A 15,792-nucleotide genomic window follows, 5' to 3' on the forward strand; every position below is an offset into this window, starting at 1 on the left:
TGAGAAGGCAAGGACAGGGCTTGACACAGGCATTCAACCCTTCTCCTCCCTTTCCCACCCCCCGTTAGCAACAGAGCAGATGATGTTAAACTATCACCTCTCCAAACCCCATGAATGGAGGATTACTCAGCTGGCTCTGGAGGAAAAGTCACACATAGCTGTATAACGAACAGCTCAGATGAATGTTTCTGAGACTTGAAGGTGCTACATTTGGTTTTTTACCTTTGATGGATGTCTCCCACCTTCTTCTGGTGCAGTCTGCCCATTCTGCAAAATGCAAAGAAGAATCCACTGTTAGCAAATGCCAGGCACTATGAAAATGCCCTTTTTGGAAACGGGTAGCCAAGTTTACCTAAATAGACATTTATTCTAGGATAGAAGGTGATGAAATCTCCAGAAGTTGCTTGGGCCAGATTGATAAGATATAGCACAATTATGTCATATCCACATCAGATATACATGGCAAGTAGAGCTGGTGAAAAAACCCCTGACATCTCAACCAAAAGAGAAATGGTATAACCTGCACTGTTTTGGAACTCAGCCAAGTGCGCGAAGTAAGTGTGATTTATACATGCTTGCTATTCTGTGAACATTGGCTGGCGAGGGCATAGGTTAGAGGAAAGGCAGAGCTACACACGGAGATGGATGTGTAAGTTACACTTTTGCACTGAATGAATCACAGATCGTAAGTTACAGTTTTAAGAGGGACTTATACTGGACATCATTTTACATCATTGCTGACATTGTCCCAGGGACTTCTGTACCAACTGCTCGGCTGGAGGCTGCATCTGGCCCTTTGCGTTCAATAAATACTATCTTGCTAGCCACACTTCTATTGCTGGAATCTGCAGTGAAGTCATGATAGGTGACTTATGCCTGCAATAACAAAGCGCTGGTCACACAGCCTACACCTCTGGGTATGAAAGTGGTGTCAAATTCAGCAAGATGCCAGCCCGGTAGGAGCAAGCAGACTTGGGGACAAAGATGGGTGGGAGATATTTGCTTAGACACAGATATCTGATATTTAGCAGAGTGGCAAGAACACGCCCCAAAAATCCTTACTCTGTAAAATCAATTTACCTGTGTTTATCAATAAACGTAGAAGTGAAAGAATTTTGGAAATCCAGTCTTCTCATCACTGTTTATTCTCTTTATTTTTTTGCATCTCATCTTGAGCAACAAAAGGCAATGAAATTAATTTTACCTTCATGTTCTTAGTGCTTTAATGTCTGAGTTTTGAACATTGCAGGGTTTAACTTTTGTTAGAATTAAATGTTGTTGTTTCCTCCTCCAGATTGGTGTCAAGCTTTTATAACACTTTCTAACAATAAATTACATTTTGGCCCTGTTTAATTCGTGTCCTTTTAAAACAAGGCAGAGAAATCTTGCATTTATCGGCCATCGTATGATAGCTTTTGGAGTTCGACACTAAGAAAGTCTCATTTTAATGCTACAGGGGTTCAGTTTCCACCCTATCTTGCTCGTGTTCCAGGTTTAAATGTTTCTACTTTTCACATGGGCGTCATGAAGCTTATACACATAATTCAATATATTTTTGAACTCCATGCGTACCAGCTGGTGGCTAACTCATGATAAAGGATTCAGCGCAGGGAAGCAGCTGGCAGACTCAGTTCTTTACGTACAAGTTTAGTCTTCAAAGATAAACACAATGGAAAACAGCAGGTAATCTACACGTTTTCGGTGACCCCCCTCTCTCTGAGAGCCACGCTCTAAGCAACACGTTGCAGTACATGAATTTAGAACTACTACAATTCACAGCACGGCCGCATCGGTTACAGAAGAGAGCAAAGCCCTGCCTGCTAGACTGACATTAGCCATGCAATATTTACACCTATCGGGTCCAATTCTGATCTCACACCAGCGTTGTTCCAGTTGCTCCCAGTTTACCCTAGTGAGAGAGATCAGACTCAGCCTATAGTATAACCAGTTGCTTTTCTAAAGTGTGGACTTAAGAAAATGCTTAGAGCTATTGACTTCAAGGGGAAATTAAGCATGGACCCAAGAGATGCCGGAATAGGGATTACTGAACTGGGGCCTGTGGAAATGACCTTGGCACCCTGGCCACATTGCTTGGCTTGAGCATCTCAGGTCAGCAACCTAAGAGAATACAAGAGCTGCCATAGTGGGTCAGACCATACTCCATCGTGCCCAGTGTCTTGCCTGGGACAGTGGCCTGTACCAGGGCTTCAGGGGGCCTATTGAACAGGGCAATTATGGAGTGATCCACCAATCTTCCACTCCTGGTTCTTGGCAGTCAGAGGCTAGGGTTGCTCCCAGGATGGGGCTGTGTCCCTGACCATCTTGGCAAATCGCCACTGATGGACCTGTCTTCCAGGAATGTAACCAGTTCTTTTCTGAACCCAGTTATACTTCTGGCCATCACAACACCCCACGGCAATGAGTTCCACAGATTAGTTGTGCATTGTGTGAAAAAATACCACTTGTTTGTATTAAATCTGCTGCCTGTTAATTTCATCCAGCTATCCCTGGTTTTTGTATTGAAATACACCCTGGCCCATGCAGTCCCGTCTGGCAAAACTAGTTCCCCTAGGCTACTGCCAGCTCAGTTGTCCTAGAGTGCTTCCTTTTGATTTAAAAAAAAAAAATCCAGATTAACGATTCCTGACTGCTTTCTATTGTTATCCCTCTGCTAGGCATAAGGAATTCTCTGGACACCTCCTGGAATCCCAGTTCAAGATGGAGGTTAAACACAACATCAAGGCACAGAGCCATTTGCAATCAAAATGGCATTCACAGATGAAGTTTGCAGTGTGATAGATACATGCAGACATATACGAATCAGTCACACCCACCACTTATTCATGCAGCTCCACAAAAATGTGTTGTTAGATGTGGTTTAAGGACTTAGGGTCAGATTCCCAAAGTCGTCAGAGGTGTCTGTTCTAACTCGGCCACTTAGAAAGGACCAAACCACATTTTGTTTCCTCTCCTACACTCGTGCAGTTTAAAGATTCAGAAGTATTTTCAACCCTAAGTGGCCAGAGAAAAATCAGAGTACTACTACGGAGCCAAACTAGCAGAAGAAATAGCTAAGTGTTTGCTGGAGATCACAGAGCTGTTGTTTATGAGAAGCTGTCAGTGGCTTTAGCCTACAAAGAATGTTTAAGAAATGAAGTAAGATCTCCTCCTTGCATAGACAAGGGTGTTTTCTTGCCACATTAGTGTAGAAGGACTGGAAGCACGCTCGTGTTTATTGGCTCAGCGGTTACTGATAGACAATTCATAAGTCACTGCTCGTTAAAAATGCAGTTTTCTAAGGGTTGTTTATGTGTTGTTGGTTTTTTTAAGTCGGGCTGACAAGAAGTGGAATGCCATTTTAAGTTGAGGAAGTTGACATTTAATTAGTAGCCACTCAGAGGCCAGGAGAGTGAATCAAGCGTCACCTGGGACAAACTGCTTTCATTTACATCCAGGCAATCCATGGTAACTGAAAAGAGACTTTGGCCAACCTGAAACTCAGCCGCCCTTACATAGCCTCAGGAGGGGCCACAAGGAGGCGTAGGGCACAGGTGCTGCTCTCACAGAAACTGGTACACAAAGTTCTCCACAAGCACAACTAAGTGGAACACACATACACAACCACTCAGAGAAGGGCATCTCTTTCGATGCAATCTACAAGGAGGAAAGCAAGAGGGTGTGGTTAAGGCGCGTGACACCTGGGTTTTATTCTGGACTCTGCCACCAAGTTCCTTGAGCTTTGCGATCTTTGGATGGAAGAGACAATTGAAGCACAAGTTTTGAAAGCACTGAGTGAACTGCAGCGGACAGAATTGTTAACTGAAAGTGAGTATTGTCTGTCCCAGCAGCCTCTCTCCCTTTTGCTCTATTGCCTCGACCTGCTTCCTAAGCATTTGGCATGTGCCTTTAAGTGCCATGTTTCACTGACTTCCTCCCATCAAGGAGCACCTGTTCTGCAGAAAGCTATTTATGATGGACTATAATCCTGCCTGGGAGTGGAAGGGGTGCTGGGAGAAATCAAAGTGCACATTCCAGGGGGTGCTTTGCATACACATCCCTGTGCTTTCACCAGGAACTAAATCCATCCAACAAATAAGTCACTTTTCAAATGGCTGTACAATTGAGCTTTGCTGGAAGAAGCCTGCACACTGAGCCAAGACTCTCCTGCCAAAAGAAAAAACCCTTTACCACCTCACCCAGAGGTTTCCATCTGTTACCCATCTGGAGTTACGTACATACCTCTGTCCTGACATGTACAGAGTAGTCACCTCACCAGAGAACATGTTGCACTTTATTGTTTTATAAAAACATCTGAACAAATTTCTGGGTTTTTCAACTTCATCTTTTTGTCTTGTAAATTGCCTCTTTCAAGGCTCCATCCTGCATACCATATAGGTACACAACTAACCAGCTACATGTGGCCCAACCCAAGATAATCTATGGCAGCAAACCGTTCTCCTTTTTCCAAACAGAAGGTTACATGAATGCCCCACCCCTATGGTGACTCAAAAGAGAGCAATGCTGGTGATAGTGTACTGACTAGGCAATGCCTACTGCAAGAATCCCATTGCATGAGACTTTGCTCTTGAACTCCGAGTGCTGTGTGTTAATAGGGGCTGACATTGACTGGCCAGCAAAAGTAGCAAGTGCATGCTACAGAAACTGCAGCTCACATGCATCTCTGCTGGGACGAGAGTCAGCAATCTCTCCACCAAACTTTTCCAGCATGCATTGCTCCATGTCTGAGGAAAGTGCAGATTAAGAGAGTAATCTGACATGCTGCCTGTAGTGTTGGTTTTCAGCAGTCACTTACTCTAGAAATACCTGAATGCATCACTTTCAGAAACCACTTTTGCAACTAGAGTCCCCATTTACGCACAGGGATGTTTGTTCAATACAATTGTCTATTAAGAAAGCAAATGTATATGGTTACATAACTCTCACCTAAGGCTGCACTTGGAGATGTTTATCTTAGGACATCTTGCTTTTTTAAATCCCTTTAATTCCACATAATCCTTATCACAGCCAGAAAGCAATTTCCAGAGCTGGACACGGTAGCCACGGCTGCTCTGAATCAGACAACCAGGAAGAACTCCTCCCCGCCCCCTTGGGTCATGAGATATTAAACCAATTCTCTTATTGCCATTACAACAATCAAGGCATTTATCTTCTAACTAGAGTGTACACCAGAAGTAGATCTTTGGTAGATCTGCAACTCAGACACCCTCCCGCTATTTCTGAAGCTTTAAATTTCAACTAGTCACTATTCAGATGGCCATAAAATATAACTAGATTAGACAGAACTGGATTTTTATCATTTCAGTGGATAATACGGATGTGTATTTTAAAGCATTTTTTCAGTTATCGATTTAAATTTTCACAGTTGCATAAAATTATGGGGGAGGGGATCAGACAATAATCTGATGACATTAGATGTTGAGATTCAAAGTTAAAGCTTTATACCCATTAACACACAAACTGTCAACATCACATATCAAAATATACCAAGTAAACAGCTGTAAATGTAGATTACTATGGATGGAAATATTTTCTCATCTGTTTGTGTGTGTATGGTGAAATAGAAGCTTATCAACATTTACAGATAAAAATCTAATCTTTCTAAGCCGAAACATAACTAAAGTATTGTGTATCAAGAAAGAAGCTTCTCCACTCACTTCCATGAATGGTGAAACATTAAGTGCTGATGTACAAAATTCCAACACAGTCTCTCTCTAATGAGAATCAAGCCCTTAGTTCACAAGTCTTTGGTACTTTGACATGCAAATTGTTTTGTTGCTAATTATCTTTTAAATGGAATTTGAGGGTCTTGCTGACCGTGGTTTGAGAAAGGAAAACTCCACAAAATAAAGATAATCCACCCAACACTGAGTAGCCCAAACAACGGATTGATGAGCTGGCTGTGGGACGCTGGAGAAATGTATTAATAAAGATAGAGATCGTATAGCTTCCTTCTTTATCTTCTGATCACTGCTGTAAGTAGCATTCAGCTAAGATGTTCACAAGAGATAAGTTAGCCGAGGAGAGCTTTTGCTTAGTAGAGAAAGGACATGTATTTATATGAGCAAAATAATTACAGTTTGAAGCGCCCGTCCCTTAGGTTGCTGTATGTTTGCCTAATGAAAGGAGAGTTTAGAGAAAAGCACAGCCTAAAAGTTGCTTGTCATTACTATGGCAATTAAATCACTCAGATTCATTTTCTACTGCTTACACACCACCCACATTTCTTAACCACATAAGCAATATTCTGATCAGTGCAGAAGAGGGACTGAAATATTTGTGAGGCTGAGTTAGGTCCCCAGGACTCAAGTATATCCCTACTTTCCTCCTCTAGTGCATTGCTCACACACTCTCCCCTGCACACCCCACAAAACAGCTCCAAGTTCTTCACTTGAGCACCCCAGGTTGCTGTGACAAACAGAACCAACTGTGACCAGTCTCAAAAAAAGAGATTACTAATGCTCCTGGAGCATGAAAAAAGCACAAGAGGTTTGATTCTTCCACTAACACTGCGATAACACCTCTGTCCATGACTCAGAAAGCAAAGGTTTGTGGAAGCCCATTTAAAGCCTTTGTGGCAAGGATCCCAGGGTAATTTACGTAACTGACATTCCAGAAACGTCTTGTTTAATAGCTACCTTACCTTTCGCAGGAAGGGGCAGCAGATCCTCACCACCCTGTAGTACCTCAGCCCTTGCAAGCCACGATTCACATTCAGTCTTTCAATCCTTATACAGGTAGTCTGCTAAGTTAGAAGGAACGTGCCAGCATCGAGCACAGAAGATGGCAGCTAAACTTAAAGATGAAACAAAAATCCACTAATCCTATCCATTTTGTTACATGGCATCCAGTGTGCGTGCACACAGCTCCCCAGTGAGTGGGGATATTAGCTTCGGGACTTGGGTTCTACATCCTAACCCCAGATGTTGAGGGACTCATTTTTAGAGGTGCTAAGAACCTGCTGCTTACACTGATTTTTTTTTTTAAGAGTTGTGGATGCTCAGCACCCAGGGAAGGCTTGGGGAAGGTGTCAGGAAAAAAGCTAGGCCTTGACGCTGAAATTAGGCTACCAATGAGGCAGTAGGTGAAAATACACTACTTCGTTAGTTCTCTCATTCTCCCATTGTTAGAAACAAATTTCACAGATGAGACGGATTTCCAAACATAGTGGACACACGACCCCCACCCCAAACAAAACCAAAAGAAGAGTTTCAGCTCAGAATAGCAGCTCTGGTCATGTTGACACAGCCAGCAGACGGGCATGCCACACATAAAAGTGCAGTCTGTCCACAGGATTAGGCAGTAAATCCCAGTCCTGCCAGCCACATTGCATGTCATGGACACTGGCATTAACTCTTCCTCCTGTGAGAGTTTGCATTTAGTTATCCGGTGTTATGAGGTCTTCAAGTTCAAAAAGAAAAAAAAACCCGTAAACTTGAAGCACTCTGGTATCTTAATATGGCAGTGTCATCTTCAGATCTAAGTCAGCCCTGAAAGCACTGCATCTTGATCAACTCATTGTCAAACAAGTAACTCCCTCCCCTTCCACCTCTGTACACACATGCACCCTAATGACTCAAAACTTGATACCAAATGCTGCTAGTCCACCACAAGATGAATCCTCCACCTATCCATTCGCCCCAGATGTTCTAAACCCACAGCAGCTGGAGACCCTTAGCACTGCCGCTAACTAGCACGGTGAAGTACTGACAAAGAGAAGGGCCATTGACACTCTCTCAGCAGAACAGTTTTTGTTATCGTCATTGCTCAGCGATCCAGATCTATTGCCAATGATTGGGAAGTGGCACCTCAGAGTCAGGTCTTTCAGGGTAAAGAGAGAAAATATCAAGAGGCTATATGGGAAGTGGTCAGTTTTAGCAGGAGACCCTCAGCTTGTGAACTTGTGGGAGATGGTGGGGAGGCAAAGTAGTGCATGTCTCAGCAAAAAGGGAGAGCATCAGAGCCTGCGAAAAAGACAACCTGTAGAATAGAAGTGCTGGATCTAGTCACCATTAGTAGGTGCTCAATTACACTGCACACAACCACAGGCGATTTTTTAGTATTCAGTTTAAATGCTCCCCAAACTCGCACGTTTCCTTTTAAAATTTTGTCGCACAAACCTGCAACAATGCACGTTTATGGCACATGCGGTATCCTGTCCATCTAAATGTAAGAACTGAGTTTCTGGAGGGAAAAAACGTAAACAGGAAGGAAAGGAAAATGTATATGCAAGAAGGAATCCTTGGCGCTTGACAGGACACCTGGAAATTTTAAACGCTTGCCCATCCTAGCAAGCTGGATTAGAGACTTGTCAGTGCACGGGCTTTGAAGGGGAAGCAGTGTAGTGCTCTTAGGGGGCATTCTGACTTGGGACTTTGAAGCTGGAACTGCATTGTCATCCATGTCTGGACAGATCCAAGCACACTGTGGGCACGACTCAATCTAAATAATAAGAGATTGAGAGACAAGGGGAGAGTTCCAGACTTCATTCTGCACCTCAGAGCATTTGGCGGGTTCAATTAGGCCCTTAAATGTTGGAGAGGCTGCAAGCTAGATACTCCTTCCCTTAAAAACGTGTCAAACACAGCTTAAGGAGGGGTTAGTATGTAATGATCTGCCAGATCAGCAATGTACTGTCTCAGTTGAGCACTATCCTGGTGGATGGCTTCCTACAAATTCTCAGGAAATGTGATCAGCTGTGCGCATGTAACATATGTATTATACACAGGGGAGAGAGAGAGGCAGGCATAAGACACTTTGCTGGGAAAGTTAATTCCTCTCTCAATACTGGACAGTGATATAGGCAAGGCGCTGTTAAATCAGGTTTGAAAGAGGACAGCTGGCCAGTTCGGGGTTTTTATTTGCAACTTGGAGAACCTCCCCCGAGGACTTGGTACAAAAGATTCCCCCTCAGTGACCCACTCGCTTCACCACTAAGTCCCCCCCCCGGCTGGTTTGCACAGTCCACCAGCTGTAAACCCGCCAGGGGTCTCTCCCCTGACTCTTGCAGACCGGTAGGACCGATCCGTGCAGCGGGGTATGGATGACAGGGTCCCAGGGCAGCGCGCACCCCCCGCAGGAGTGCTGGGAATCAGCGTCCGTACACACACACAGACATAAACCAACCAGCCCCGGCAGAACTGAAACCTGCTCGCAGACATGTTGATTGGATCAGGTGAGAAGACGCGCCTGCCTTCCCCTCCCCCGCTAGGGATTTCTAAACCCCTTTAGCCCGGGGAGGGGAAGGGGGGGCCGCACAGACATCCCGCCCCCCCCCCCCAAGCAGAGATCCTGGGTGCAGCATCCCGACCCGCCTCCATCGGACGATGCAGTACGGGATTGTTATCGCTTTAACGAGCAGGGGAGCCGGTGGCTAGGTCGGGGCCGTGCCCCTCGTCCGGGGCGGATGGAGGAGACCCGGGCACTTTCTTTGTTCAAAGGGGAACTTTGGGTGTGGGTGTGTTAGACACAGAGATACACACACACACACACACACACAGAGATACACACACACACACACACACACACACACACAGAGATACACACACAACACACACACAGAGATACAAACACACACACACACACACACACGCCGACTCTTCGCAGCGCTGACTCCAGGGCCCCTCTTCTCCCCCCAGATCTCCGGGACCTCGCTCAGCCTGGCCCGGCCTCCTGCCCTGCCTGCGACCCAGACCCAGACCCAGACCCGCCGCGGGGCGGGCGGGCAGCCGGGGGCTCCGGTCCCCCTCCGCCACGCAGGGGCTCCCCAGACCCTCCACCAACTAGGCTGGGGGGGCTACATCCCCTGCCCCCCCATGCAAGGGGCACATGGAGGGGGGCTGTGCGCTCCTGCCCAGAGACCCCCCCACATTCCCCGCTGCGAACCGGATCCCCCCTCCTCACCTCCGTGTCCAGATGCACCAGCTCCATGTTGGGCCATGGATCCGCCAGCTGGGCGAGCGGCATGCTGCCGGCTTCTGGCCCCGGGCGCAGCGGGCGAGCGAGGCTGGCTCCTTCCCCGGGCGCTGCAGGTGAGTCCGGCGAAGCAGCGCTTGGAAGGCTGCAGCCCGAGCTCCGCCACCCGCCCTCCGCCGCGGAGCGAGCTCCGCACCCCCGGCTCTCCGAGCGCGGCTCGCCGGCCCCATTGGACACCGGCCGCTAGCGCCGGCCCCCTCCGCCCCATTGGCTGAGTGTCTCGGCGGGGCGGGAGAGAGGTTCCGCCCGGGCCCCGGGCGCTGCATTCCCGCTGCTCCCGCGCGGGACTCGGGGCGCAGTCCCCGGACGGGGCGAGCTTGCTTGGAGAGGGACCCTGCCCAAGCGGGGTGCTCTCAGGCCGCACCCCTCACGGGTCCCCCCTAGGGCGGGGCTGCCCCCCAGACCCGCATCCTTAGCGGATATAAATTCTCACCCCTTTCCAGGTGTTCCCACATCCCACCTTTATACCCCTGCTGCGGCCCCCCCCCACCCTGTCACCGACTCATTCGTCCAAGCTGCAACTCAAAATCTTCCCTCCCCCCTGAAAACGTTCCCCCCCTCCCAGGTGCCCCTCAAACTTGCGGCATGGCCCACAGACCCTCCCCTTCGCTGCTTTCACAATGCTTCCCCCAGAACAGTAAGGCCCCAGCAGAGTTAGATGAGTGGCAAGTTGGCAACCGTGCTCTTAAATAGCAGTGCCGGAGCCCTTCCGTTACTGTGTCGCGCTGCAGCATGATGAATGGCTAGAAAATCCCGTTCTTGAGCACAAGATACCACCCTACCCTCCTCCTCTCTGTAATTCTCCAGTGACAGCCCTTGCCACAGATAACGCAGGCAGGCATAAAGCTCTGGGCCAGAAGATGAAGCCAGAGCACAACTACAGGTGAGGTCGGCTGTGGTTTCCTCTCCCAACCACCTCCCTTCAACCTCTATGACTCCTGATGCAGCACCGCTCTCCTGTATAGCCTGGTTCTAGCTGCATCTTTCCAGCTTGTGGGTCGATGCTGAGTCCCTTTTGCAAACATCCTTGAACCTGAGCCTACACTGGCATCCACAAATTCTCCATATAGGACACCCTTTGGAACGTGTCCATTGTCCACCTGGTGCAGATGACAAAGATTGACAGCGACCTCCGAGTGTTTGAGAATAGCGACTAGATGTGGTAATTTTGTTTTCTCAAGTACGTCGGTGTCAAGAACATTGGTTTCCCCACTTCATTTTTAGAATATAGCAAAGACAGTGAGTGTGAAAGGTGGTTAGCCTTCCCTCATGCATGCTGTAGGTGGTTCAGATCTCATCACAATACAGCAGTATGCTCAAAATGTATGTCTGGTGGAGCCTTATCTTCATGTTCAGTGTCAGTTTCTTGTTATGCCACAGGCAATTGGTCAGCTGGCAACTGTGGTGCCTGCCTTCCCAATATGAGAATTAAGGTTGTCATCCAGAGATAAGTTATCTGATACCTACCAGTAGGAGAGCCAAACCAGTGGTAGTAAGGCTGGGGAAATGTAAAAAGCAAATGTCTAATGTAGACAAAAGCTAAGTGCTTTACCCAAGGCCACCCAGCAAGTGAGTGTCAGAGTTAGGAATAGCATGCAGGAACCTGTGGCTCCTACTACCAAGACTGGTTCACTAGGCTAGGCTGCTTTGTTTACCAAAGTATAAAAAAGAGAGAGAATAGCTCCTTTTTCATTTCCCCTTGACTTGCTTAATCAGAGGCTCTGAGTTCTCAAGGAGAAAACCAGGGAAGAATGTATTCCTATCTGAATTATTTTTGAAATATGTTTTTAACCAGGGCGGTGAGAAGCAATTTTCTGATGTGGAGACTGAGAATGAGTGACAAGAGGAGATGAAGTGAGAGCAATTAACTACTGGAACAATTTACCAAGGGATTCTGCATCACCTGAAGTCTTTAAATCATGAGTGGATGTTTAAAAAAAACAAAACAAACAAAACCCAAAAAACAAACCATCCTTAACCACAAGATAAGGGCTTGATGCAGGAATTCCTGGTTAAAATTTTATGGTTCATGTTATACAGGAGATATCATCGGACTAGATGATCATAATGGTCTCTTCTGGCCTTAAAATCTCTGAATTTACAGTCTTAGATGTGGGAGGAAAAGGAGAATTCAATGTCAAGGAATAAAGTCATGGAAAGTGGAGGCAAACAAAGTTCTGAATCAAGGAAGGAAATGGAGGATATATGAATATGCTTGCCCAGCAAAATCACTTCTGTTGTCTTTCAAGCATTAAGCCAAAGGAAGTGGAGCTGAAGCCTCAAGATTTCTTGGCCAAAATAGGCAGAGGGAGAAAAGATTGAATCAACCAGTGTCAGAAGATATATACAGTTGAAGACATAAAACAGAGCAAGTATCTCAACATATGGGAACACTTTATTTAAAGACAAAGCTCAGTGGTTATGCATAGGCATTTACATGAATTATTTGAATAATAATACTGGTCAGTGACAGGATCCTCCCTATTATATATCAAAATAACTAAATACATACAGAAGGTACTATATTCATGGGAGTCCTTGGATTCCTTACATTATAAAGCCACTCATGATTTTGGATGGTTTTAAATACTGTTTGTAACCAACTCTTAAGTGTACATATTTCTGCTGGCAAAAGGTATTGGCTATGGGTAGGGCCCTACCAAATTCACTGTCCATTTTCATAAATTTCATGGTCATAACATTTTAAAAATCTTGAATTTCACCGTTTCAGATATTTAAATTTCATGGTGTTGTAACAAAGCATGAATTTGTATTTAAAAATGGCAAAATATAAACACGTAAAGCCCTTAAGACTCACCATTTCTCAAACTGGGGGTCCCAACTCAAAAGGGGGTCACAAGGCTGTTGTAGGGGGATCGCGGTATTGCTACCCTTACTTCTGTACTGCCTTCAGAACTGGGTGGCCGGAAAGTGGTGGCTGCTGGCTAGGTGTCCAGCTCTGAAGACAGGGCAAAAGTAAGGGTGGCAATACTGTGACCACCCCTCCCCCACAATAGCCTGGCATCCCCCTTTTGGGTCGGGACCCCCAGTTTGAGAAACGCAGTGCACTTTTGTATGTGTTTGAGAAACACTGTGCACTTTTGTATGATTTTACATTTTAGTATAGGATACAAATACACAAAAAAAGCAGATTTCACAGGGGAGACCAGATTTCATGGTCCGTGATGCATTTTTCATGGCTGTGAATTTGACAGGGCCCTAGCTATAGGGGAGGTTTTCAAAGGCACAAAATCTAGATGCCCAACTCCCACTGAAAACCAATTGGAGTTAAGTGCCTAAATGCCATGTGTGCCATGGAAAATCTCCCCCTGAACTTTAAGTTGAGTTGTATGCTGCCTTCATTGTACATATTACATTGAAAAACACCACCACAAGAAGGGTGCAGTGAGGTTAAATTAGTGGTAGGCAGTACAGGCTAGTGATTAGAGCAGGAGATAGGCAGGCAGACAATCTGGGTTCTGTTGTCTGAGTCTGCCATTGACGTACTGTTCAAACTTGTGCAAGTCATTTCCTTTTTCTGTTCGTCGGTTTCTCCATAAATTAGGGACATTGATACATATCCAACTTGGTAGGATTTTTAGAGAGATCCTCAGCTGAAAGATGCTTCAGAAATGTGAAGTATTAATTATAAATTGCTATTCTTATCTACTATCTCTCTGAAGTAGAAAAAATGTAACACTCTGCTCCTTTTGTCCACTTTCTGCAAAAAAATCTTTTTTGTATTTTATTATAAAACTACTTGTTAAAGAAACAATGTTTAAAAAAAAGATAGGTACAGCGAAGGGTCAAACATAAGAAGCTGGGAGCTATAAGTATTTTCCTATTATTTGTTAGGCACCAGCAATGTACATAGCACAAAAATACAGTTTCTACCCTAAGGAGCTAACAATCTAAAGCATTCTTATTGGCCTGGGCAATTGAGTCCAGAGGAGCAGAATTAGGTCAGCACTGATCACTTTTGAAAATCCCACTCTTAATCTTCAGAGTACTTTAAACAGACATTAACTAATTTCTAAACAGGCTTCACAACAGGCCGCTGAGGTGGGTCCATATTAGCATTTGTTGTATAGAAACTGAAGCCGAGATTTCCCCAAGATCACAGTGAGCCATCATGTCAGAGCCAAGTGAAATATTTTCTGGCTCCTGTCCTGTGCTCAGGCCACACCTCTGTACTGTAAATCCATGAGGCTGAGATGAAAGTTTTACGGGCTATGAAATGCCAGAATAGTACTAGTGAGTTCTTGTGATGGAGAATTAGGCCCCATGTCAACTACTGTGAGAGCAAGTTGAGGTGAGTTTTGTGTAGGGTAATTTCAACTAACTCCAAAGCTTTCTAGGAGTGCTCCTTGTTGCCTGATACGCATAGGGCAGCATGGCTAGGATCATCCTCCAGCTGGTGCAGAACTAAACCTGCTTTAAATAGCAATATTAAAGAGATAGCATCAACGCTGGAAGACCTAACATCTAATGTATTTTCATTTGTTTGCAAAGTCCATGTAACTTCTGCTGCTTCTTTTCGCTCTTGAATTGCATCAGACTGATTTGTATGATGAATGCAGACAGAAGCATACATGGCATGGGGCTTTCTAGGAGAAGAGTAAAATGGCCCTTTCCAATCCTCCACAGATCAAATCTAGGTCCCATGAGGCTGACCTTTGGCAATTCCATCATGGTGGCACTAGCCTTGATTCCTACACACTTTAGGAATCATCCAGCCCTGGTGTCAAACTGAAGCAGTATATTTAAGCCATTATTGGCAAAGAGACCATTTGCCATCAGTTGGCATGCAGAACTCCTATTGACTGCAAAGAAGAGTTCTACTTGGAAGTCTTGCAAGATCAGCTCTCTAACAATCATGTGGAGCAGCTGAGACTATAACCTTAACCCAGCTGGCCACTAACTGCTGGGAAATTTCTGACCCAGAGGTCATTATTGCTATTGTAAAGAGTGAAAATATATGTCAGAAATAAAGCACTTTCCTTTTGATGTGTTAAAAAGTTGGCATGCACATAGCCATGGATGGGGTGCTTTGTTTACAGCACTGGTCTTTTTCTAGCACTTAAGAGTGGAACAGTAAGAATGCAAGACAATTTTCAAGGTTATCTTGGGAGATTAATGGCCACTATCCAGAGGGATTCTATTTGAAACGCAGAGCAAAGCGTGTTGGAATTCAACCAGAGAGACAGGGAGGGAATCCATTATTGCCTCCCTCCCCCGATGGCTCTTAGATTGAGATGCCGAAATTCACTCATATTTCACAGCAGAAAGATTGGCAAGTTGACTGTATGCTTGACAAAATATGGGAAATACCATGCTCTATGGAAATGAAAATTTCTTTAATTTGAAGGGAACAGAAAGATCTGCACCCAGGGAGGCAGAGAAGTCTAGACAAAGCATCAGATCACACAAGCCAGTTTCACAATAAAACTGTAAAATCAAGTTGTTGGGTTTTTTTACTGAATAAACACTGCATGAGTGTTAGCATGATAGTGCTTTTGCTCTGTGTTTATAGTTCCCTTTATCCAAGGACCTCAAAGAACTTTGCAAAGGTGGCTACACAGTATCCCCAAATTATAATAGGCTAAATAACACATAGCAATTCAGTGGCAGAGAATCCAGGAGTCCTGAACCCCAGTCTGCTGCTGTAACCAATAGATCCCACTGCCTCCCTTATGAAGGCTGATTCCTACACTAGACAGCCCTGAACCTTGTATAATTCAGGAGACTGGTAACAGAATATGGAGCCTTTCATTATTAGGTTGCCAGGTGAGCTCAGTG

General features: G+C 45.4%; 1 protein-coding gene across 2 annotated transcripts in view; it reads right to left on the reverse strand.

Moving 5' to 3' along the window:
• The window catches only part of RPS6KA1 (ribosomal protein S6 kinase A1), a 57,927-nt gene extending 47,490 nt beyond the window's left edge, over window positions 1-10,437 (reverse strand). Inside the window, exons 1-2 of one of the 2 annotated variants that reach the window (XM_067543325.1) lie at window positions 9,922-10,437; window positions 223-267 (exon numbers count right to left, since the gene is read on the reverse strand). In XM_067543325.1, coding sequence (XP_067399426.1) covers window positions 223-267; window positions 9,922-9,984 — 108 coding nt within the window. In that variant the 5' untranslated portion in view covers window positions 9,985-10,437. The remainder of the gene's footprint in view (window positions 1-222; window positions 268-9,921) is intronic. The other variant, XM_067543323.1, reaches the window with a different exon arrangement.
• Between the last annotated feature and the right edge of the window lie 5,355 nt (window positions 10,438-15,792).

Source organism: Emydura macquarii, unplaced genomic scaffold (genome assembly GCF_026122565.2).
Source record: "Emydura macquarii macquarii isolate MOO-44397 ecotype Brisbane River unplaced genomic scaffold, CSIRO-AGI_Emac_v2 contig_820, whole genome shotgun sequence".
NCBI classification, from domain to species: Eukaryota; Metazoa; Chordata; order Testudines; family Chelidae; genus Emydura; species Emydura macquarii.